The sequence below is a fragment of the Danio rerio genome, chromosome 10 (assembly GCF_049306965.1).
Source record: "Danio rerio strain Tuebingen ecotype United States chromosome 10, GRCz12tu, whole genome shotgun sequence".
In the NCBI taxonomy this organism is placed as follows: domain Eukaryota; kingdom Metazoa; phylum Chordata; class Actinopteri; order Cypriniformes; family Danionidae; genus Danio; species Danio rerio.
Window position 1 is genome coordinate 38,834,909 of NC_133185.1, and position 24,163 is coordinate 38,859,071.

At 35.0% G+C, this 24,163-nt stretch overlaps 1 protein-coding gene across 4 annotated transcripts in view; it reads left to right on the plus strand.

Moving 5' to 3' along the window:
- Window positions 1-24,163, plus strand: part of rxfp2a (relaxin family peptide receptor 2a) — a 140,007-nt gene that overhangs the window by 78,693 nt on the left and 37,151 nt on the right. For all 4 annotated transcript variants that reach the window (XM_073914193.1, XM_073914192.1, XM_068223827.2 and 1 more), the window contains 3 exon segments: window positions 731-802; window positions 4,531-4,602; window positions 15,169-15,243. In XM_073914193.1, coding sequence (XP_073770294.1) covers window positions 731-802; window positions 4,531-4,602; window positions 15,169-15,243 — 219 coding nt within the window.

Below are 24,163 nucleotides of genomic sequence, written 5' to 3' on the forward strand. Positions count from 1 at the left end.
CTTTAGATCAAAAGATTATGTGCTGTATGTGGTTTGAGTGTCGGTGATAGTCAATGCAATTTCAGTCTTTTATCAGTGTCTTGTTCGTCATCTGAGAATATGGCCACGGTAGAGTTGTTCAGATCCCTCCAGCCGAACAATAGATGTAGAATGTGTCTCAGACTGAAGATTGTACCTTGCACTAGACTTTGACTAGACATTCCTACTGCTGGCATCTTTGAGCAATAGATCTTTCTGAATGTAGGGACAGTTTTTAAGGCAGTTTGAACTAACTTTTTGCGACTGGAATCTAATAATCGTTCTTTTCTCACAGCAGCTCTGAGATCTGCTTGGTCCCAGAAGCAGTGGAATGAAGGACAAGTGTGATCCTGGGAAGATGATGATATATAACGTTGTAAATCATTAGAGAAAGACAGTGGAGTGGGTCTGAATGATAAACGACATTATAAATTATAAATCGCAGTCTTTTTGGGGGAATTACAAACATTTAGCGTTTCTGTTCCCGTGTGTTTTTAGTTCTTTTAAAAGCATTTCAGATGAACACAGCATGTGGGCTACCGATGGGTTTTGCAGTGCTCATCTTCATTTGGATTCTTAATAGGCTAATGTATTATTTGTGTGCCTGTAAAATTGATCTTTTGGATAATTTAATGTTTAATCTTGAAAGAGGATGAAGCATTTTTTAATCGATATCGACTCTGTGTCTCTAATTAAACCATGTTTTGTGCAGGTTTCTCAGCCAAAACAACATAACCTATTTAGGACCGGGTGTATTCAGAGATCTACACAAGCTAGACTGGCTGTGAGTATGCATCATAACACATTTGCTAAGTTAAAATAAGGCAACATCACCTCTTGTTCTTTTTCATCAAATATTAGCCATAAAATAAATGAGTTGGGACATTAAAAGGCCCTGATGTATACCAAGAGAAAATGAACCATGCATTTATAGGAAATAATTTTAAACAAAATGAGCTAAACTGTAGTTAGTTTCCTGACATGTTCAGTTTTACTGTTAAATGCCTTCAGAATACCATTGGTCCATGATAATTGCATTAGGTGGATAGTTCACCCAAGAAATTGAGTATTTTGTCATTAATTATTCACCCTCATGTTGTTTCAAACACGTAAGACCTTTATTTATTTTTGGAATAGAAATGAAGATATTTTAGATGTTATTTTGGTTGTACATTATTTTAACAACAACTGTTACCTGTCAGTTGATCAATTAACATTAACCAAAAAAAAAAAAAAAAAAAAACAACTAAGGCTCATTGTGTAGCTCTATATACATTTCTGAAGATCGTGATTTATGTAGCCAGAAGTATATATGGCAGCATTTCGTCTTTAAAACGAACACTAGGGGGTCGTATGATGCTGTTCTTTTTCGCGCTTACCATTAGACCTCTAACCATCTGACAGTTTCTGCTGTTATCAGTTTGTACAGTGGCTCGCTTTGTATGCCGGCGAATTTGTGACGTGAAGCAGAGTTGACATGATGACAGAGTTCTAGTCTGGCGAAGAACCATTCCAGAAAGAAGGTGAAACAAAAAACAATAGCATAAAAATAAAATAAAGAAGTAAATAACAGGGTGAGAATGTGGTAAAATCTGAAAACGTGGTAAAAATCAGACTGCCGTCTTTACCGGATTGCTTTTGAAAACAGTCGCTTGAGATAAGGGAAGTGGTTGGACTTTGGTCAGTGGGTGCTTTTGAAGACACTATTGGTTGGATTAGGGAAGGAGGAGGGTGAGTCAGTTGTCACCGCCCTCTGGTGGATTTATGCGAGCAGAGCAGACGTGAATGGAACTCATGAGAGAAATTTGAGGTCTCAAAAAGCATACACAGTGGCATCTGGTCGTTTTGCGAAAACATAAACTACAAAAAAGCGTAGCTTCTGGGACATATTTGTCGCTCTCCAGTAATGTATTTACGCTTATTTCACGCGGCCGCCATTTTAAAGAACCAAAGCGAGGCTGCGGTGGGAAGAAACCCAGATGTATAGGACCAGCACTGTAAACATTGCAGTAACATGCTGTGGACTACAAACCTTGAGCTGTTGCAAAGATTCTAAAATGCAGGAATGGTGTAACCATCACTTTAATATCATTCAGTAAGTTTAATTTAAACAATTAAAAGCAATTTTGCATCAAAAAACATCACAATCTCTGTAAGAGTAATATGCTCAAGTGTCCTCCGAGGCTTCAGTTTATGGCACCAGTTAAACACTGTGGGGACGCTTTCCTGCTTCAACCTATGTAACCCGGTGAGCGATAAAACACTGCAGTCCTCTGTAGCACACCCTCATGTTGTCTGTAAAAAGTGTTGTCCCAGTACTGACGTTTAAAAAAAACGTCTATTTCTGTTGAGCACGTGAACACAATGGCAAATCAGTGCTGTTTTAAGAAAGCCATCAACAGTGCCTCAAATTTTAGCGGGAAATTTACTGTTTTTCTTTTAATTCAGTATCGTGACAAGTCTAATATAGTGAAAGAATCATTTCATTAACTTGAGCTTGATAAATGGCATCTAAAACGTGTGTTTGGGAAAGAAAACGTTAGCTAACTAGTGCCATTTCTTAGCTTAACTTAGCTGAAATGAGGTCTGATATACCTTTTTATGTTCACCATTCATTCAGAACGGACCTTCGGGTCACTCGGAAGGTGGTGAAATTATAAATTTGTGTCACTTTCTCTTTGCTGATAGCATACAACTAAGTACATAACTTTTATATGTAACTCCTAATGATACTTCCGGGTTTCTTCCCTACCGCAGCCTCGATTTCGCTTTTAAAATTGGCGGCCGCATGAAATCAGTCTATAGGGGTGCATTTTTAGAATGAGCCAGGGTTGCAAGTAAATGGTTTATGGTTTGAACATCAAAAATAACACAAGAATCAAATGGCATATGTAAAATAAATTGTTCAACAACGTCATTTGCGCCACACTCCTCCGCTACTTTATCCCGTATTTTGATGCATCAATCTGTCAGATTACTTAATATAAAAAGGTTGTGATCCATTGTATTGAGACCAGTCTTTTTTCGATTTTTTTTTTACTTTGCCATTTACATTCGTCATCACTGATGACATTAATATAACCAGGGATTTTAAAAAGTGAGGATGAGTAATTAATGACATTATTTTCATTTTTGAGTGAACTATGGCTGCGTCTGAAATCGCATACCTCCATATTACATAGTTAAATAGCTACATAGCTAAAAACAGTATGCAAGCCGAGTAGTATGTCCGAATTCATAGAATTCAAAAAACAGTATGTGAGAAGTACCCAGATGACCTACTACTTCCAGCGAAATTTTGAAGTGCGCATCTGATGCACACTATTCTATCCCATAATGCAGCGCGAGAGAGTACATGAATGGGTGTGGAGCAATGCAACTACTGCTGGTAAGTCACGTAATCATTACAAAATGGTGGATGTAGTATGTCTCAGTTCCATACTACTCGCATTCATACTGTATAGAACATACTTTTCTACCTGTCGAGTAGTAAATTATAATTCAAATGCAGTACCTACTGAGTAGTAGGTGATTTTTAGACGCAGCTTAACCCTTTAACATGTATTTGTGTCTCCAAGTATCTGCCTTCTTTCACATGGAAATCCTCTTTTGTTTATGTTATTATTCATTCCATCAAGGTCAAACATTCTCAAGAAAAACAATTACAAATTTAAACCACGTAGAAACTTTCAAAAAGCAAAAGCAAACTCTTGCTTTTGATCCAAGACTGCGTCTCTTTCTGACGGCACGCAGACTGAGGTGTTTGGCGGGAAAGGAATATGTGCTGTCATTAATAATTAATGTAAGGTTCTTCTCATAGGATAAGGAAACGCCATCTCATGCATATTTTTACAAGTGTAATCTGCTATGTCACTTCCTGGAAGACGGAATTAGCATAAAAGTTTAAACAGCTTAAAATAAGCATGCAGAAATGTCAGAATTGTTTTTAACCCTAAGCTACAGTGAGAATGAATACAATCTTGCTGTGAGATTTATAAACAGGAAACCTATAATTACGTTATTTATGATCTGTTTTTGTGTACATGCAGGTAATTTCTGTTAAGATATTTAAACATTATATACAGTGCTCAGCATATATAATTTTTTATTCTTTTTTTTGTGTGTGTGTACTTTGACTTTATTAACTCATCCAATTTTTTTCGACCATGTACACTGACAAATTCATGAAAATGGGCTCGATCACATAGAGAAGATGTGGTCTGTGGAATAGCTCAGAGGTTGTAGAATTTGGCTCTGGACAAGAGTTGAAAACAGAATGTTTTTTGAGGAAAGAAGCTGAGAATTACTTGGGTGGCTTGTCTGCCTGCCAGCACAGATGCAGGCTGGACAGATTCACAGAGTACTAGAACAAGCACAGTCAGACAGAAGAGTGGCCATTGAGTTATTTCAGCTTTTTGTGTAAAAAAAAAATCTGACATTCTAATAATGTTTTCCTGTGCTTAAAGCTTTATAAAATACATTTCATTACTTGTTTTTTTGTTTTATCCTCAGAGTCTTAGACCACAATCCTCTTAAACACATCACCCGTGATACATTCATCGGTCTGAGGTCGCTGACATATCTGTAAGTATCTTGTCGTTTTTTTCTTAAATGTGACATTTCATTAGATCTCACGATTACCCTCTGAGGAAAATGTCAAGCTTTGTTTTATCATTGAATTAATTGAATTAACTTTCTCTCAGTGTTGTCATGTGTGTGACCATTTGAGGGTCACGTGAAGTGCTTGAAAGTATTTTTTTATTAAATGTTTGACATAATCTCAAATGAAAAATGAAGAGAGTAGCTCCTCCCCTTTTAAAAAAAGCAGTCAATAGCATTTTGCTTTATCACAGCTCTGCCAGTGAGAGTGGTTGAGATCAAGGACATCAAATGAATGCAAATGAGAAGCATCTTGAAAGGGGGCAGGGCATGTCAGATACTAGAGAGCATTTGATTAGTTAAGATTTGATTGGAAATGATAGTATGAGATGACGTTAAAAAAAACAAAACAAAAAAAAACATTGATCCATTTAGGCATACAGTAAGTGACAAATCGTTTTAATGTCTTCTGAACGCAAATTTTGTCATAGCTTTTACCACACTGGCTTATACATTCATTGGCCTCTTGATTAGCCATAGTACCGGGTTGGACCCCCTTTTTCATTCAGAACTGCCTTAACCCTTTGTGGCATAGATTCAACAAGGAACTGGAAATATTTCTCAGAGATTTTGGTCCATGTTGACAATATAGCATCATGCAGTTGCTGTAGATTTGTCAGCTGCACATCCATGATGCAAATCTCCTTTTCCACCACATCCCAAAGCTGCTCTATTGGATTGAGGTTTGGTGACTGTGGAGGCCATTTGAGTACAGTGAACTCATGGTCACGTTCAAGAAACCAGTCTGACATGATTTGCGCTTTATGAAATGGTGCATTAACCTGCTGGAAGTACCCATCAGAAGATGGGTACACTGTGGTCATAAAGTACTGGACATGGTTGGCGACAATACTCAGGTAAGTTGTGGCATTCACACTATGCTCAATTGGTACTAAAACTTGGCTCCAAAGTGTGCCAAGATAATATCCTCCCTACCATTTCACCACCACAAGCCTGAACCGTTAATACAAGGCATAATGGATCCATGCTTTTATGTTGTTGATGCCAAATTCTCACTCTACCATTCTAATGTCGCAGCAGAAATTTAGAAAAAAAAATTTCAATCTTCTATTGTCCAATTTTAGTGAGCCTGTGCGAATTGTTTCTTGTTCTTAGCTGACAGGATTGTCACCTAGTGTGGTCTTCTGCTGCTGTAGCCCATCCACCTTAAGGTTCGAAGTGTTGTGGATTCAGAGATGCTCTTCTGCATACCTCGGTGGTTATTTGAGTCACTGTTGCCTTTCTATCCACTCAAACTACTCTGGCCATTCTCCTCTGACCTCTGGCATCAGCAAGGCATTTGTGCCCACAGAACTGTCGCTCATTGGATATTTTCTCTTTTTCAGACCATTCTCTGTAAACCCTAGAGATGGTTGTGCATAAAAATCCCAGTAGATCAGCAGTTTCTGATTACTCAGACCAGCCTGTCTGGCACCAACAACCATGGCACGTTTAAAGTCACTTAAATCAACTTTCTTCCCCATTCTGATGCTCGGTTCGAACTGCAGCAGATCGTCTTGACCATGTCTACTTGCCTAAATGCATCGAGTTGCTGCCAAGTGATTGGCTGATTAGAAATTTTCATTAACGAGCAGTTGGACAGATGTACCTAATAAAATGTAGATATCCTTGAAGGCTTACATACTGTTACTAACCAAAAAAACATTATTTTAATTTTACTGGACTTTAAAAAAATTTATTTAATTTATTTCAAAGACGTTTATTTATTTCACTGTATAAATGATCCGTTCAGGAGTTTCCAGTTACTGTGCACTAAATTAGAGCAGTGGCATGATTCCCACAACAATTTGAAATGTCAAAAGCACATCTGTGTTTAACTGTATTTTCTGCATTCACTTGACGATTATAAGCATCTCAGAGGGAACGTCAGCTGTTGTAAAATGTGCAGGCACTTCGTTGTTGAAGTAACAAAGCAAGCAATCTAGGGAATGCTAACCCTGAAATGCCGCCAAAAGTGTTTCTGCAACAAGACTCAACAAAAAATTGATGAGACAACTTTTTGATCTTTCCACAGTAACAAAGCACTGTCTGTACCCACAAAAAGGCAGACGTTTTACACTTTTAGCTTTCAATGTGGGTTGCCTGAAGGCCATCTCACAGTATTTTCAACAGTTAGTAAAAAAATCATTATCATAGCCCCTCATCAGAATGTCTTTAATATCCGTGAAAAAGTCCTCTGGCTACCAGTTCCACTGCCCAACTTTTGTGATAACTGCTGTGCCAGAAACTACCAAGGAAATTTATACCCATTACAACTTTTTAACTTTTCCCTCAATGAAATGAATTCATTTATATTTTACTACTTCTCTCCTGATATTTTCATGTGATCAGTGTTCACTTGCATTTTTTTTTTTTTTTCTTGTTAGACTGTCAGAACCGGTTTTACATGCTGTGGTTGTTTTAGACGTAGTCTTTTGTGCTTTCACACAAAGGGCTGTGAACATTTTTGTAAACACAACAACAAACTAATTAGATGACTAATTATTTATTCTTTTTCATTAAGACGTCACAGTCCCTCCAGTTCTTCACAGAAACAAAATGCTAAATCATATCTAGTTTTTTTTTGGTGGTAATGCAACATGTTTCTGAAAAAATAATTACAGAACTTAACATCTCACAAAAACAAGGTAACACTTTAGTGGAAGTACCAACTCTCATTATTAACTAGTAGCTTATCAGATGGCTATTATTGAAAAATTGGCTGTTTATTAGTACTTATGAAGTACCTATTCTGTATGATCTCATTAATGTTAGGGTTTTTTAATAGTGAGTATTGCATCTTGACCCTTGTGTGATCTTTTCATCCCCTCTAGGGTGATTTTGAGGCTTTATTTGGTCATAACTTTCTCTTTTTTTCAGCAAATATGAGTTTAGTGTCAAATCTTAATTTAACGCATATTTTTAAAAAGCTCAGCAATACATTCTGGGCAAATTGACCACCCTTTTATCATGTTGGTGACTGTTTTAACCCTATTAACTTCCATTATAACAATTTTTTTTTAATTGCAACACCATGACACTATATAATCATGCACTCTTGATTTATGGTGGTTTTCTCTGTTGAGAAGAGGGAAAAATAGTTTTTAGTTGTTTATCAGTTGCAGTGGAAAAAAAGCTTTGTTTCTGGCTTTTATATGGAGTATTGTGCGTGTGAGAGTGTAAAAGATATCTTTGCACACTTACCATGATATGTCTGAAAAAATTAAATAAGCAGCTCAGCCCTCAGAACATAGTAAGTGTATTTATGCATGCAATATAATCTGCTGTTTTACTCCATAGAACTCCACATAAAAGCCAGAACCTTTTTTTCTCACAGGCTCGTCTGAAGGGTTAATGCTGCCAACTGATAATCAACAGTAAATATTACACAGTTTACCTTTTCACAATTGAAAAAAAAAAAAACGTCAGCAGTCAAGAATACATGAAATTTTTGTCATGGTTCTGCACTCAAAAAATGTGCTTATAATAGTCAATGAGGCAAAAACAGCCACCAACATAACAAAAGGGTAGTTAATTTGAACAGCACACAAGAGTTAAAATAAACTTTTCTGTGCCATAGTGTGTGTGATGTCAGATTGTGCATTGCGATCTCTCTAGTTTACAGGATATGCTCCTGTGCAATAGACACCATGACAAAAATATTTCTGTTAACAACTGTGCTAACAGGGCTTGTAACATAAATGCTTATAAATAGAGAATTATCCTACTTAATTTCATAACCTTCAGTAAAATGTGACGGGAGTGTTGTGGTAGTTACTGAAAAATAGTAACTTGTTACAGTTACTAGTTACTTCATTCAAAAAGTAATGCTTTACTGTTAAAAGTAATTTTTGAGTTACTTTTCCAAAGAACGTTTGCATTTTTAATGCTTCCGTTAATACAACATCACTTCAGTTCTGCATAGAGACTACACTGTTGATCAGCTTCACAGTTTTATATAATTTGCATTCTCACAACTGAAACATAAGACAGACTCTCTCTCTTCTATTATCCAATTTGAACTCAGGCTCATTCTGAAAACGTAGTCCCGTGGAAGTTTCTGGAGACTGCGAATTATGTAGCAGGAGGTACATATGGCTGCATCTCATTTTTATAGCGATCGTTAAAGGGCGGTATGACGCTGTTCCTTTTCGTGCTTACTGGGTGACCACTTACCTCCCTGTGGAGGGCTTTCCCGTCGCTACCAGTGTGTCCAGTTAGCTTGTCGCATACGTTGGTAGACTTGAGATGCAGAGAAGAGCTGATCACGACGACGACCGGGTTCGAGTCTAGGAAAGAGCGGTTCCAGAAGACAAAAACAGAATCCAAAAAATAAAGTGAGCAAGTTCATAACAGGGTGAGAATGTGGTAAAATCGAAAACGTGGTAAAAATCAGACTAGGGCTTTTCTTTTTCTGGACGGCTATTGTAAATTGTTGGTTAGGTTTAGGGAAGAAGGAGGGTGGGTCAGTTGATTGACCGATCGCACAGACAATCCTTCAGTCAGTCAGACAGACGGTCGTTCGACAGCGGCCTCTGGTGGGTTTACGCGAGAATAGCGTGGGTGCGAATGGCACTCACGAGAGACATTTGAGATACGAGAAAAAGCACACACAGTGGCCTCTCGTTGATTCGCGAAAACAAAAACTGCAAAAATACGTACCTCCCTGGACATATTTCATAGCCTCCAGAAACGTCCACGGGACTATGTTTTCAGTATGAGCCTGGGTTGGTTGGTGTGTTCGCGGGAAAACGTTTTATCTCCTTTCTAAGCTCTTTCAACAAAAACGTTACTTGTGGATCCAGACCGTCGCCGTCTATAATGGATCAGCTAATTGCTGTGTCCATTTAATATCAGTGTGTGCGTCACTGTTTGCTGAACAACGCCAGACCATTAGAGCTAATCGCAGACTTTTATTTGGAGCACATGATCAATGATAATTGTTTAAGAATTCAACAACATTCAAAAAGCAAGCAGGATAATAATTAAATTTTTTTATTTGCTATAAATGCTCATGTTGTTCTGTGAATGTACTTGAGTTCAGTTTAATACATTTAGTAAGAGTGTTTTCTTTTAGCAGGTCAAATTAAAGGTATAGTACACATATCTGACCGCTTGTTTTAAAGGACAAAATTGTATTACAAATAATATATAAATATATTAATAAATTACACATTTTAATACAAGAATTCTTGTGTTGCCAAGTAAAATATCAAATTGTTTATGAAAAGCATCTTCAATGCACCGAGAATTTGAATTGAAACATATCTATGGCATGATAATTGTAACCGAACCCTGAGACCAGTGTAGGTTCACACTCCTAAAAAATTTCCGTGTACGTGTAAACATGGCCTCAGTTAACTAGACATGATCTTGAAAGATCTCTCCAAATTGATTCACAGTTCTGGGGAAGACTACAAAAATACTTCTTCTGCATTAATAGTTCACACTTTGTGACAGTGTTAACAAATAAGACTCTTTCTAGAGCTACAGGATGAAAAGAGCTTCGGTTAAAGTAGTGAGAGAAAGATGATAGGCACTCTTATTGAGCTTCATGATCATAATCGAAGAATTACAGAAAATGACAGAAGTAGAAACACTCCAGTGATCTGAGCTTAATGAAAGACTGGTCAGACTTAATCCTCTCCTCCATGTCGACACTCAAAAAAGCTGCTTGGAATTGGCAAGAAAAGGACTGTCAGACTGTGAGAAACAAGATTCTCTGGTCTGATGAATTTCAATTTCAGCCATCATGTCTGGAGGAAAGCAGCCACTGCTCAGCTCCTGCTCAATAACATCCTAACAATGAAGCACGGGAATGTGTTTGAGTGGCTGGAGACGCTGAACTCATCAGGGTGGAAGAAAAGCTCAAAATGCAGGAGTAGTGTATGAGAAAAAAATAAATCTATTACTGTTGGACTTGAACAGACATCTTGGTTCAAATCTAAAAATTGTTGTCCATCGACGGCCCCATCAAATGATGAGGAGATAAAAGTTCATCAAAGTTAGTAAAGTCAGCAAAAAGGCTGCAAAAAAGTAGAAAAAATTACTTGGGAGACTCTTTGAAAATGCTTTTAACAGTCTTGGATTTTTTAAAGTAAGGGTTTGAGTATTTGTTATGTACTGCAAAGGATGGATAATTTTGATAACACTTTATTTTAACAATTCACACCATTTAGTACTCTCTTATTACCTGCCTATTTGTTACAAACCCCTGATGTTATGCTAGGGGATGGTGGGGTTTGACATTTATGTAATTAAAATATATTTTTACAAACAGCGAATGAGTCCCAAAGACAACCAAAGTAATACCACAAATATCTGCTTTTATTTACAATTCCCAAAAGTGAATAAAAACAATGAATTAATCCAAAATAAAGAAATAAGTAAGTAAGGCAAAAAAATGCTATTTACAATATATACAACACTGAGACAAATAAAGACGGGAAAAAACAAGAAAGCTGGCAGGAGGGACGTGGGCGGCGTTAACGAAATGAAAAGAACAAAACCCAAAATAATCTAACACCCCAGAAGCATCTAACTAACTATGTAAAAAAACTAAATAATTAACACGCGAAGATTCTTCGGAGTCTTGACTGTCTTCTCTATCTATCCAAAAAGTATAAGGGGTGGCGCTTGCCCCTAACCTAATGTACTATACAGAAGAGTTGTCCTAAGTGTTGCAAAATGTATGTCACGTGACCTTCTTACCTGTCTGCTTCGTCCAAGCCTCGTAAACATCGTAAACTTATACCGTTAGACGGGGCTATTTCTAAATACAACACAATAAAACAAACAAGCAGAAAAAAGCAGAGTAGCAGAAGTCAAGAGAGAAAAATCAAAGGGGCTAGCAAGTGATCTGGCGCGCGCTTTTATGACTGGTGGTCTTTGCTTATTGGATGTGATGTAAGAGTGACGTAACCGGAGAGGAAATGACTGACAGCTGAATAGACCAATGAACGGAACCTGAGAATAATGAAAGCAGATATAGGAGAACAGAGCGAGAGAGAGGGGGAAAAGAAACACAGAGCAGATATTAACTGTTTATTAGCACTTTTAAAGTATGATCTTATTTTACATCCCTAATCTTATCCAAATTCTAAACCCAACTACTACCTTACTTACTATTAATAAGCAGCTAATTATTAGTTTATTGACCTACAGTTTTAGTTAATGGTTTGTTAATAGCATAAGTTGTACAATAAAATAAAGTTTGAACATAATTTTTCTTCTGAAGTAAGAAAAATCTTGCTATTTAGGTCGGTCAAAATTACAAGTGTTTTCATTTGTGGTCATTGGAGATTCGTATGAATGAATTAATGAATTTTCTGTTATTTTGCCCAACATATAATTTATCATCAAAAATAAACAGTAACACTTTAAAATAATGGTAGTTAATATATTTGCTTACGTGAAAAAACAATTAATAATTTATTTATTACAGTATATATTCACCTATGTTAACATTAGTTAATGTTATCGAAGTTAAATAGCATTAGTTTATGTTAGTTCATGTTAACTCACTGTGCATTAAATAATGTTACCAATAGGGACGTTCAAGTCCGATCATGTGATCGTAAATCAAGCTCAATCATGCAGTTTCAGACTCAAACGGAATTGGACGTTATCCCCCTAAAGCGCTTCACAATCATGAGGGGAGGGGGGTCTCTCAACACCACCACCAGTGTGCAGCATCCGCTTGGATGATGCGACGGCAGTCACAGGACAACAGCACCAGTGTGCTCACCACACATAAGCTATTGGTGGCGTGAAGAGACAGTGATACAGCCAAATTGGTGGATTAGACACCTCCAAAACAAACGTAGAACGTAAATGCTATCTTGCCATTATTTCACAAACAAAACTCTGCCAGCCCTTTATAAGAAGATTTCTGACAAACTACTTGTCCTGTTATACATTGTACCACATGTTTTGTTTACCACAGACATATAGAGCTCGTTTGTAGCTCCCATGTCTCTACTGAGCCTCTTATAGAAGTAGAATGGGTTCCTGAATAGTTACATACTCAAAATCAAATGACTCATACTCAAGGGCAAAAAAACCTGACCGGGGCATCCAAAGTTAACAAGCACAACTTTGGATTTAAATAATGCATTAGTTAATGTTGAACTATGATTAATAAATGCTTTACAAAATGATTCATACTTTAATGATAGCATATACATTAACTAACATTAACTAATGGACCATTATTCTAAAGCAGTGATGCTCAACTCTGTTCCTGGAGATCGACCTTCCTGCAAAGTTCAGCTCCTACCCTGATCAAACACACCTGAACCAATTAATTAGGACCTGAACAGCACTTGATAATTACAGGCAGGTGTGTTTGATATGGGTTGCAAGTGAAATCTGCAGGAAGGTCAATCTTCAGGAACAGGGTTGGTCACGCCTGTTCTAAAGTGTTACCAAAAAAATAAAACAAAATAAAGATTTTTAATCTGAATACTCCATCGACATCAATAGTGTTGTCTCTACTGTAAACAACAAATAAAAAATTAAGTCATTCTAAATGTTTCAATTTTTTATTTTTGTGTCTTTCATGTTGTACTAACGTGATATCAAATGGTGAGTTAAATCAAACGGTGAGTAAATTTGAAATATTTATGCAACCTTTGCACACAGTTTCTCTAAGTGCAGCATGGACATTTTACAGATTTTGTGGCCATGTTTGCACTTTGCGTAATTGACCATTTCTTTTCTGATCTGGGCTTTAAAACAACTCAAGTCAAGTCAAGAGTCAAGTCAAGAGTTTTATTTGTCACATACATAATAATACAAAGTATGATCAGCAGTGAAATGTAGGTCAGGTCCGCTCCAGAAACAGTGCAAGTATAGATAAACAAAAATTAAATAATAATGAGAAAAATATGTGCGAAAATATTGTGCAAAAAATTATACAAAGTAATAAAAATAGCAGCAATATGAGGTAGCTTATAGATATGACTAAAACAGTGATATATAAGTAAAGTCAAGTGATGTATAACACAGGGTTAGAATTTAGAAGCCTGATGGCCTGGGGAAAGAAGCTCGTCCTAAGTCTCTCAGTTTAGTCATAAACATCAGTTTAGTCATAAACATCAGTCAGTTCAGTCTCTCATAGTCACTCAGACTATACATGCTGTCAATTTTACACCTGTGCATGATTATACATTTATATTTTATTTGTTCGTCTGAGGATAAACACATGGGACAATTCTACATTATTTGCAAAGTATAATGAAATCACTGAAACACTGGTGTCCTGTAGGGAGATATTTTGAAGAAAGGTTTCATTTATGTTTCTACGCCATAAGGAAAAAAGGCTTCTCTCAGGGCTGCTAACTAACAACAGAAAAAAGCTATTAAGGTATTAAGCATAAGTGCAAAGACCAGTCCTTCATGAGATGAACTTTTACTAAAAGATATGTATCTGAATTATCCATAAAGAGATTACCCGCTTGCTGAGAACATTTTTGCTTCGGTTCACTTCAAATTCCAATTCCTGTAATGGCTGAAATAAGGGTAGGACATCTATTTAATGCTTTCCAGAAGACCGGTTCTGGCTGCAGTGAAAAATCTTAAAGGGATAGTTATCTCAAAACTGAAAATTCAGATATCGTTTTTAATTATCTTTCATTTGTCTGACTGAGTTTTATTTAAAAGAAGATATTTTGAAAAAAATAAAAGCCTGGAACCACTGACTTCTAGTATTTGTTTATCCTATAATATGACAGTCAGTGGTTACGTGTTTTAAGCTTTCATTTTGTGCTAAAAGAAAAAAGAAACTCATACATATTTGAAAACACTTGAGGGTAATTAAATACTTTTTTCAGAGTGAAATTGCCCTTTAATCTGTATTTTTAAAAAAAACACTCTTTTAGACTTTCTCATTTATTTTTAAATAAATATTTTACAGTTTAAGTGTCCTCCGCTGCTGTTTGAACATTTAGGCTTTTTACTTATTACTTTACTTTTATTTTCCTTTTTTTATTTAATTTTTGTTTGATTTTATTATTTAAGTTAATAAAATTTTTATTTTATTTTATTTAATTACATTTATTTTATTTTTATTTTTTTATTTTATTATTTTAGTTTAGTTTAGCTTAGTCTTTATTTGCACATTTATGTGTTCAGATACATGTTTATTATTCTCTAAATTTGCATAACGATATGTATTTCTACTGATTGTGTTTTAAGTCCATTTCTTGGTGTTTTTGACTAAATTACCTACTCTTAGACTTCTGAGTTTTTCGCTTAAATTAACGCAAAAGTTTAGTTTAGAATTATTTTATAATCATTTAAAGGACAATTTTCAGCTAAATATGCTTATGAAGCAGGACACAGCTCATCTGATAGAAAACCTTGACTTTTTCCTCTGAAACTGATTCAGTCACATCTTGAAGTGCTGCAAGGGAACTATTAAAGAGCTTGAGCAGTGATGGTTTGGTTTATTGTTTCTGATGCTTGATTTTTGTGTGTGTTCAATCTCAGGTCTATGGTGAATGTGTCTCTGATGCGGCTTCCCAATTCCAGTCTCTGTCAGCACATGCCTCTGCTCACTTGGCTGTGAGTACTCGATGATTATGACCAATAGTTTGAGGCTTGACACATATATAATAGTTGATAGTATCAAAAGTATTATAAAATTTCTTTTAGGGGTTACTTTCTACACATTGTAAGGGAGAGTGGGGTAAGTTGTACCAGTATGTCCTTGAGGCTATAAAAAGAAATAAGGTTAAAAAAAAAAACTTTTTAAAAAGTTTCTTTTAATTACATTTTTATTTTAAATAAGCGTTTTACATAAATGTTTATTTAATCTTTATTAATAAACTAGCCTGGAAAAGACTTATATATTAACTTGTTAAATAGATGTTGTAACAATATTATGTTGTATATTATTATGTTAAAATAATTGTATTGTTTCGTATTAACTTTTCAAATCAAATCATTTTTATTGTCACATCATCATCAGCACGTGTGCTATAATGAGTAAAAAGCTTAGGTACTGGCTCCAGACAGTGCAAAATACAACAACAAAACATTATACAATTAGCAATGCTGACAGTAATGGGTAGAAGACGATAAATAGGTGTACACATAGTCTGACTGTCGGTGAAAAATTATTGTAGTCTTTTGTTTTAAGTAAGGATTGGTTAAAGTGCAGTGCATGCTACATCTTGATGGTATGCAGTGAGGGGTATGAAAAGAGTTTTTGTGAGGTGTGTTAAGTGTCCATCAGACTGACAGTCTGTGGGGAAAAAGCTTTCTTTCAGTCGGCTTGTGCGTGACTGGATGCTGCGGAACAGTCTGGCCGAAGGTAGCAGAGAGAAAAGTCTATGGCTTGGGTGGCTGGAGTCGCTGATGATTGTCTTGGCTTTCCTCATGCACCGCCTGGTGTAGATGTCCTGGGAAGCTCACCTCCTACAACGCGGTCAGCAGTTCGCACAATCCTATGTATACCTTTGCGATTGCTGCTGGTGCTGTTTCCATACCAGGTGGGGATGCAGCCAGTCAGGATGCTCTCTCCACAATGCAGATGTAGAATGAGCGGAGGATGTACAGGCTCATTCCAGACCTCCTGAGATGCCTGACAAAGAAGACTGCCTTCCTCAGCTCTGCATCTGTGTGAGCAGTCCATGTCAGATCCTCAGAGATTGGACTCCAAGAAACTTGAAAGTGCTGACCCTCTCAACTGGTGTCCTGTTGATGGTGATGGGAGTGTGTTCTCTTTTCTCTTTCCTGAAATCCACCATATTCAAATAAAATGTCTATTGTAATTTTAAATGTCTATAATTTTAATTTAATATTATCGTATAAATAATTATTTATAATTATTTTTTTATATCTGAAGTAATCATGGGTACAATTTGGTTTACTAAAATTACATCCAAAATTGGTATGGTTTTTGCATTTTAAAAATATTTGTTTGAATTTTAGAAATACTTGTTTTATTTTATTTTACAAACTTTCAAATAAATATTTTTAAATACATTGTTTTTAAATATTCATGTAGTAATTATTTTTTTACTAAAATTAAAATATAAATATATTAAAAACAATGTTAAAATAATAGTTATACTGTTTCCTGGAAACTTTGTTTATATATATATATATATATATATATATATATATATATATATATATATATATATATATATATATATATATATATATATATATATATATATACATATATATTTTTTTCTTTTTTTTTTTCTAATTGTAGTGAAACTTTCTATTCAAAAATATAAAAATGTATATTCATAATTCCAGGAATCAAAGTTTTATATGAAAATAAGCCTTCTTTTATTCAGCTTTCCCAGCTGACGTAGCTTCTTCAGGTTCACATACCTATTTTTTCTGTTAAATTTTATTCATTTTTCTGTGAGGTGGAGGTGGATTTCTCCATGCCAGGTCTCCTTCAAGATCCCTATAATAATTCTGGCCAGATGAGCTAGCGGCACATCTTACCCCAGAGCATCTGGCACAGCTTACCCCACATCCATCATTTTGAAATACGGCTCATTTGTTAATGAACGTCTAATGTTTAGCCAAATAATAATACTGTGGTTTGACACTTTGGCAGTTCACGTGTATGACAAACATGTAAGATTGAGATAAATTTACTTTGACAGCTCATTTTTTTTCCCCTCTGTGTGGAAAATTTACTTTCGCATGCAGTTATAAATCAAGAATAATGGGCTGCTTCTTAATATATGGTGACATTACAACAGCACAAAAAACTGTGAAATGGTATTTCTCTTCTAAATGATGTCCTATCAGGATTTATGCTTACTGAGGGACACCCTGAAATGTGATTAATTATGGTGGCCTAATATTGACACTCTTGTCCAAAGACTGGAGATTGTTCGGTGTGTTTATTGTTTAACCTAGGGGTGACCAGAATGACCAAATATTTCACAGTATGAGCAATTTTATTTCAAAACTGAATATTTCTTAGTATAGTTATTTAAATAGGTAGTTATTGCAGAAATCAACAAAAAGGGTTATAATAAATAAACTTAAATACTTCAGAAATGAAAATGGCTTTGTTAAGCACAGTAGCGATGCACAATATTGGATTTTTGCCAGTTTTTCAAACTCATTTTGGTTAAGCTGATGCTGATATCTTTTCTGTGTGTTATTACAAATTATTCATTTACAAGTTAATTCACAGGGTTAGGTTTGAGATTTGTATTCTTTACAAGTGTTTGCTTATTACAATAAATAATGGCTTGTTCCTATTAGTGTAACAGCAGCCCCTGTTTTTCTTCTGGGGTAGGCACTAGGACCCAGCGGGAGGCTGATAAGGAGAGATATTGTAAAGAAAAAGGTTTATTAGACCACACACTGCATTAAGCTCTGTACGATTTGTGCCACATTCAATAAGTCAATCCTTTTTCATATATTCAGACCAATATAACAAACAATACTAAGCATGTTATGGCATAACTTAATATTGTTTGTGTATTTTACTGTGATTTACCTTGTCTGGGGTTTACAGCACCACCGTGTGAATCAGTCCTCTTACTGGGTAGGACCAGGGGGAGGCTATTAGTCAGCAGAGCCACAAACAGCCATTTAACTTACTGAGGGATATTATTGTACACAGCGTTATTCTGTACTCACATTTGCAGTTTCAAGTCGGCAAAACAAAGTAGTTCATCTGAATCAGAGGTTCTCAACCTTAATCACTTCAAGGCCCACCTCCTTCTCCGAAAATGTTTTAAAGGCCTTACTGATTGTCTAGACAAAATGCTTATTTTAAAGCTTTATTTATTAGCAAAACATTTATTGGCGAAGCAGTGGAGCAGTTTGAGCCTCGGCTCAGTTGGTGTTTTCTGTGTGGAGTTTGCACGTTCTCCCTGCGTTCACGTGGGTTTCCTCCGGGTGCTCCGGTTTCCCCCGCAGTCCAAAGACATGTGGTACAGGTGAATTGGGTAGGCTAAATTGTCCGTAGTGTATGTGTGTGTGTGTGAATGAGTTTGTGGATGTTTCCCAGAGATTGGTTGCGGCTGGAAGGGCATCCTCTGCGTAAAAAACTTGCTGGATAAGTTGGCGACCCCGGATTATTAAATGGACTAAGCCAACAAGAAAATGAATAAATGATTGAAAACATTTATTTTGCCTTCTATTGTTCTCTTATTTTTTACATAATTTTCTAAAAAAGCTGAAACATATACCCAGCAGCCACAAAAGTCATATGATTTAGCTATTCGGTTATAGTTTGGTCGTGACGGTAAGAGCAAAATTTTAGTTTAACGTCAAATGATGCCATAATAGGACTTCCATAAAACGTCAGTATACCATCAGTAGACGTTGATCTTTGCTTGATTTTAGGTTGTGAAATTAGCTAACCAGGCGAGGCAGTGGCGCAGTAGGTAGTGCTGTTGATTCACAGCAAGAAGGTCACTGGTTCGAACCTTGGTTCAGTTGGTGTTTCTGTGTGGAGTTTGCATGTTCTCCCTGTCTTCGCGTGGGTTTCCTCCGGGTGCTCCGGTTTCCACCACAGTCCAAAGACATGTGGTACAGGTGAATTGGGTTGGCTAAATTGTCCATAGTGTATGAGTGTGTGTGTGAATGAGTGTGTGGATGTTTCCCAAAGATGGGTTGCGGCTGGAAGGGCGTCCGCTGCGTAAAAAACTTGCTGGATAAGATGGCGGTTCATTCCGCTGTGGCGACCCCGGATTAATAAAGGGACTAAGCCGACAAGAAAATGAATGAATGAATGAAATTAGCTAACCAAAGTCTAATGTCATCTTAGCGTCATATTGTGATGTCCATACCAACGTGTAACAACAGTAGACTGTGATCTTTAGTTGGTTTACATTTGTGGCATTAACTAACCAAAATCCAACATCATATTAACTTCATAATTTGACGTCCATACAACGTCAAAGTGTAACATTAGTAGACATTGATCTTTGGTTGATTTTAGGTTGTGGAATTAACCAACCAAAGTCCAACATCATATTAACGTAATAATGTGACATCCATACAACGTCAAAGTTCAACATCAGTAGATAATGATCTTTGGTTGGTTTAAATTTGTGGCATTAACTAACCAAAGTTCAACATCCTGATGATGTTGGGGTACAACGTCAATCTGACGTCCTATTGACGTCCTGTGCCTGGAGGATATATATATATATATATATATATATATATATATATATATATATATATATATATATATATATATATATATATATATATATATATATATATATATATATATATATATATATGAACCTGACAATACAACAAGAGATGGCAAAAAAAAAAAAAAAACTGCTGCTGCTTTTAATTAGCCTGACTACTATTCATCTATCTATCTACTATTCTGTTGCTCCTGATGGCGCTAGCGGTTACAATGGTCTTTCATCTCGTTATACGCTTGAACAGCTAAGTGAATGCTTGGGTCTATTTAACTGAATGTATTATTATTACATTACAACATTGATGCTGTAAAAACAACCTTGTGAAATTGATAATAGTCACATTAAGCTTTCACCGAAAGTTGGCTTTAAAACTTTAGCTGTGCATAGAGCCCATTAGCCTATTCAATCACAGAAAACAGGAAATGCCATTACTACTATCATTTTAATATTACATATTTAATAATAAAATCAAATAATCATAGTATATTTAAATTCTTTTAAAGATAATTTTACTAGTGGGCCGCTGCCCAGCGATTAAGAATCCCTGATCTAAATCACGTTTACCTGTTGATTGCTGATCAGATCTTACTATTAGGCTCATGAATAGCATCCTCCCCATGCTTATGCACACAGCATGCAGATTACCACGCTCACTTCACACTCAGAAACTATCAGTTGACTGTTTATTCATCGTTAAAAATATTTACCATCATACTGCCCAGCCCTAGTGTAACCTTTTGATCTTTAATATCAAATAAATAAGAGTGAATGCTTCTTTGAAACCCTTTTGTGGTGATGAAGATGCCTTTGTATTGAAGATTTTCAACAAGACCAAAATAACTTCTGCAATTCTCCCGCTGTGATTCTTGGGGATTTTTTTAGCCACTTGAACAATCCTCTTAACATTGTGTTGGAAGACACATACGGGTCCTCTTCAGGATGGAGTCATAACACTAAACGTGGACTGAATTTCTTTATCGTTGCCTTGTCCTCTGAATTGGGCATTGTCAATGTTATTGCTGTCTTCTAATAGCCTCTTGCCAATTTGTGACGATTATCAACCTTTTGCCCTCAAATAACTGTTGTCAGTCCGTTTCCCAAATAATAATGCAACTTACGGCTGAACTACTATAGTTAGATGCATCGTTTGGGAAATAAACCATAAAAATAATTCATTTTATTTATAAATGGCCCCTTTCTATACATGAAAGATTATAAAGTTATAAATACAAACACATCAAACACATCTTATTTAGCGTAAAGTGCAATTTAAAGGTTTAATTGGGGGAATTAGGAAAAGTAATTAGGCAGGTCATTGTATAACGATGGTTTGTTCTGTAGACAATTAAATAATGCTTAAGCAAGCTAAAAATATTGACTTTAAAATGGCTTTAAAAGAAAAAAAACTGTTGAACGAAATAAAACAATTCAGACTTTCCCCAGAAGAAAAAAATATTAGGAAATACTGAGAATAATTCTTGCTCTGTTAAACATAATTTAGGAAATAGTTAAATAAGAAAAAAAATGAACATGAGGGCTAATTGTGTTATCTTCAGTTATAGAATTATGACAGATATAACATCTTGTATCGGTGCAAGTGGATTTGGGGTATCCATTTACCTTAGTGGGCACATGCGGCATTGGGTGAATTGATTTCTGGTACACATGGAGGATGTCAAAGACTCATTAAAGCAAATAAAAACAAGGCCTGGCTTTATAATTGCTTATGGCATCACGGGACGTACAGTCAGCCTGGCTATAATTAAATCATTGTAATTCTCTGGATTTTCTTGACGCACCAGCTAAACTACCAGTGTCTGTGCATGAAATTTTAACAATGTTACAGCCTTTAATGCTTGGTCCAGTGATTTATGTGTGTGTGTGAAAAAAAGCTCTCAACAAAACAAGTTGAACGTTTTGTTTTGTTCTTATTTTAGCTGTGTAAGTGTCTGCATGAGAGTGTTTATACCCGCATCTTCATTAGTATGCTAGTCATCATGTTCTTTGGTTTGTTTGAAAAGGTTGTCTCAAGAATAAGGAACAAAGAGAGCCTGTGACACTTAGGACACCCTGTCTATTATTTTATTCTATTTTATTTTATTTTATTTTATTCATAAATTAAATAAATAAACACTTGTCTTTGGACTGTGGGGGGAAACCGGAGCACCCGGAGAAAGCCCCCGAAATGCCATCTGACCCAGCTGAGACTCAAACCAGTGACCTTCTTGCTGTGAGGCGACAGTGCTAACCACTGAGCCATAAAGTTACAAGTATATTAATATAAAGTCTTTCTTTATTTCATTCATTCATTCATTCATTCATTCATTCATTCATTTATTTATTTATTTATTTATTTATTTATTTATTTATCTTTTTATTTATTTGTTTGTTTATTTTATAAACTAGTGACTAGTAGCCAGTCATAACATTTTGTTCACATTTTAAATAACAAAAATTTATTTATTTATTTATTTATTTATTTATTTATTTATTTATTTATTTATTTATTTATTTATTTATTTATTATTTAGTTTTTATTAATTCATTTATCTTTTTTATATTTATTCATTCATTTATTTATTAGTTCATTTTATAAACTAGTCACTACAGCCAGTGACAACATTTTGTGAACATTTTAGATATTAAACAGTTTATTTTATTTTATTTTACATAATATAATATATGATGAATGTTAATGTGTTCAAAATTATATTAAGAAAAAAACTATATTTACTTTTTTAGTTCTTTTTTTCCATAAACCTAGTCACTACTAGTATTTATTTTATTTTTGTTTATTTTATTATTATTTTGCTTTATTTTATTTTATTTTGTTTGTTTTGTTTTGCCAGCAATAAATGTATTCTATATATTCAAATAATAATACATGAATAAATGTCAATATGATCATTGTTCAAAATTATATACATTATAGATAATACATTTTTTATTTAACTTTATAAATTTATGTTATTTTTAATAATTTAATTTAATTTTGTTTGATATTATATATTTATTTTTTTATTTTTTTATTTTTCTTTTATCTGACCGGTAATAAATGTATTCTAAATACTAAAAATGTAATACATGAATAAATGTTATTGTTCAAAATATATTAAATATATATTTACTTTTTCAGTTTATTTATTTTTTTATTCATGAATTAGTCTCTTGTAGTATTTATTTTATTTTATCTGACAAGCAATAAATGTATAATATTTGAAATATAATACATGAATAAATCTACAGTATTTAGTTTTTCAATTCATTTAATTTCCCTAAACCTTGTATAATTTTTTTATATAAACAATAATTTTGTTCATGTGCGAGTCATGAAAAACAAATACACAAAAAAGCTTGACAAAAATGTCTAACATAATGACTAATATTCTAATAGAGTTGCTGGTATATATTTATTTTTTTTGTTATTTGCTTGTGTTTATAGCTCATCTCCTTTACATAAATAGACATGCGCTTTAGTTTATTTAAACAGCTTTTTTCTAAGAATAACAAATCAACAAAATCTGTAACGCTTGCTGGGTAGTCTTTCAACTCTGGACAGCTGAAACGTTATTATAATCCACACTTGTACTGGTTTTAAAGTATGTGTAAATGAAGCAACTCTCACTCAACATGAATCATATCAGCAAAAAATGTACAGCTGTCCGAGTTTAACCACTTAATATAACTCATGCAGCCTGTCATAAGTTGTTTTATACCACTGAACCATGTTCAACCATTACCAAAGAAGCTGATTATTTTCAGACAGGACACCCACAGACTAGAAATTTACTGATTTTCTTTTCCTGGCAAGCTTTAATCTGATTGGCCAGTTTGAAGCCACTTCATGAAGCCACTTCAGGCACACAGAGTTTATTATCTGTCAACTTAGAAACATGTGGAAAGAGTCATGTTTACGAGGCACCGGATGAAACGTCGAGTTCTGAGTTTGAATGGATTTGCCTGTGTGAACAAAACAAACTGTTGTATGTCAGTCAGACACGCTCTTTTCGTGGCTGTTTATAGGTACAGATCAGGGGTGATACCGGGATGGAAACTGCCACCCTATAAAAAAACATACTTAATTGTGATTGGATAAAGGACGGTTTATATTGACGTTAAAATAGACAAAAGTCTTTTTATTAACGTAATGTCCAAGTTATGACCCAAAAATGACAATTCTGTCATCATTTACTCACCCTTGACCATGAAAGTCAATGGTTACAGGTTTCCAGTTTTCGTCAAAATATTGTCTTTTGCTTAAAAAAATCATAACATTTTTACTATCCCTTTAATTTATTTATCCAACCAGTCCAGCTATTATGGTT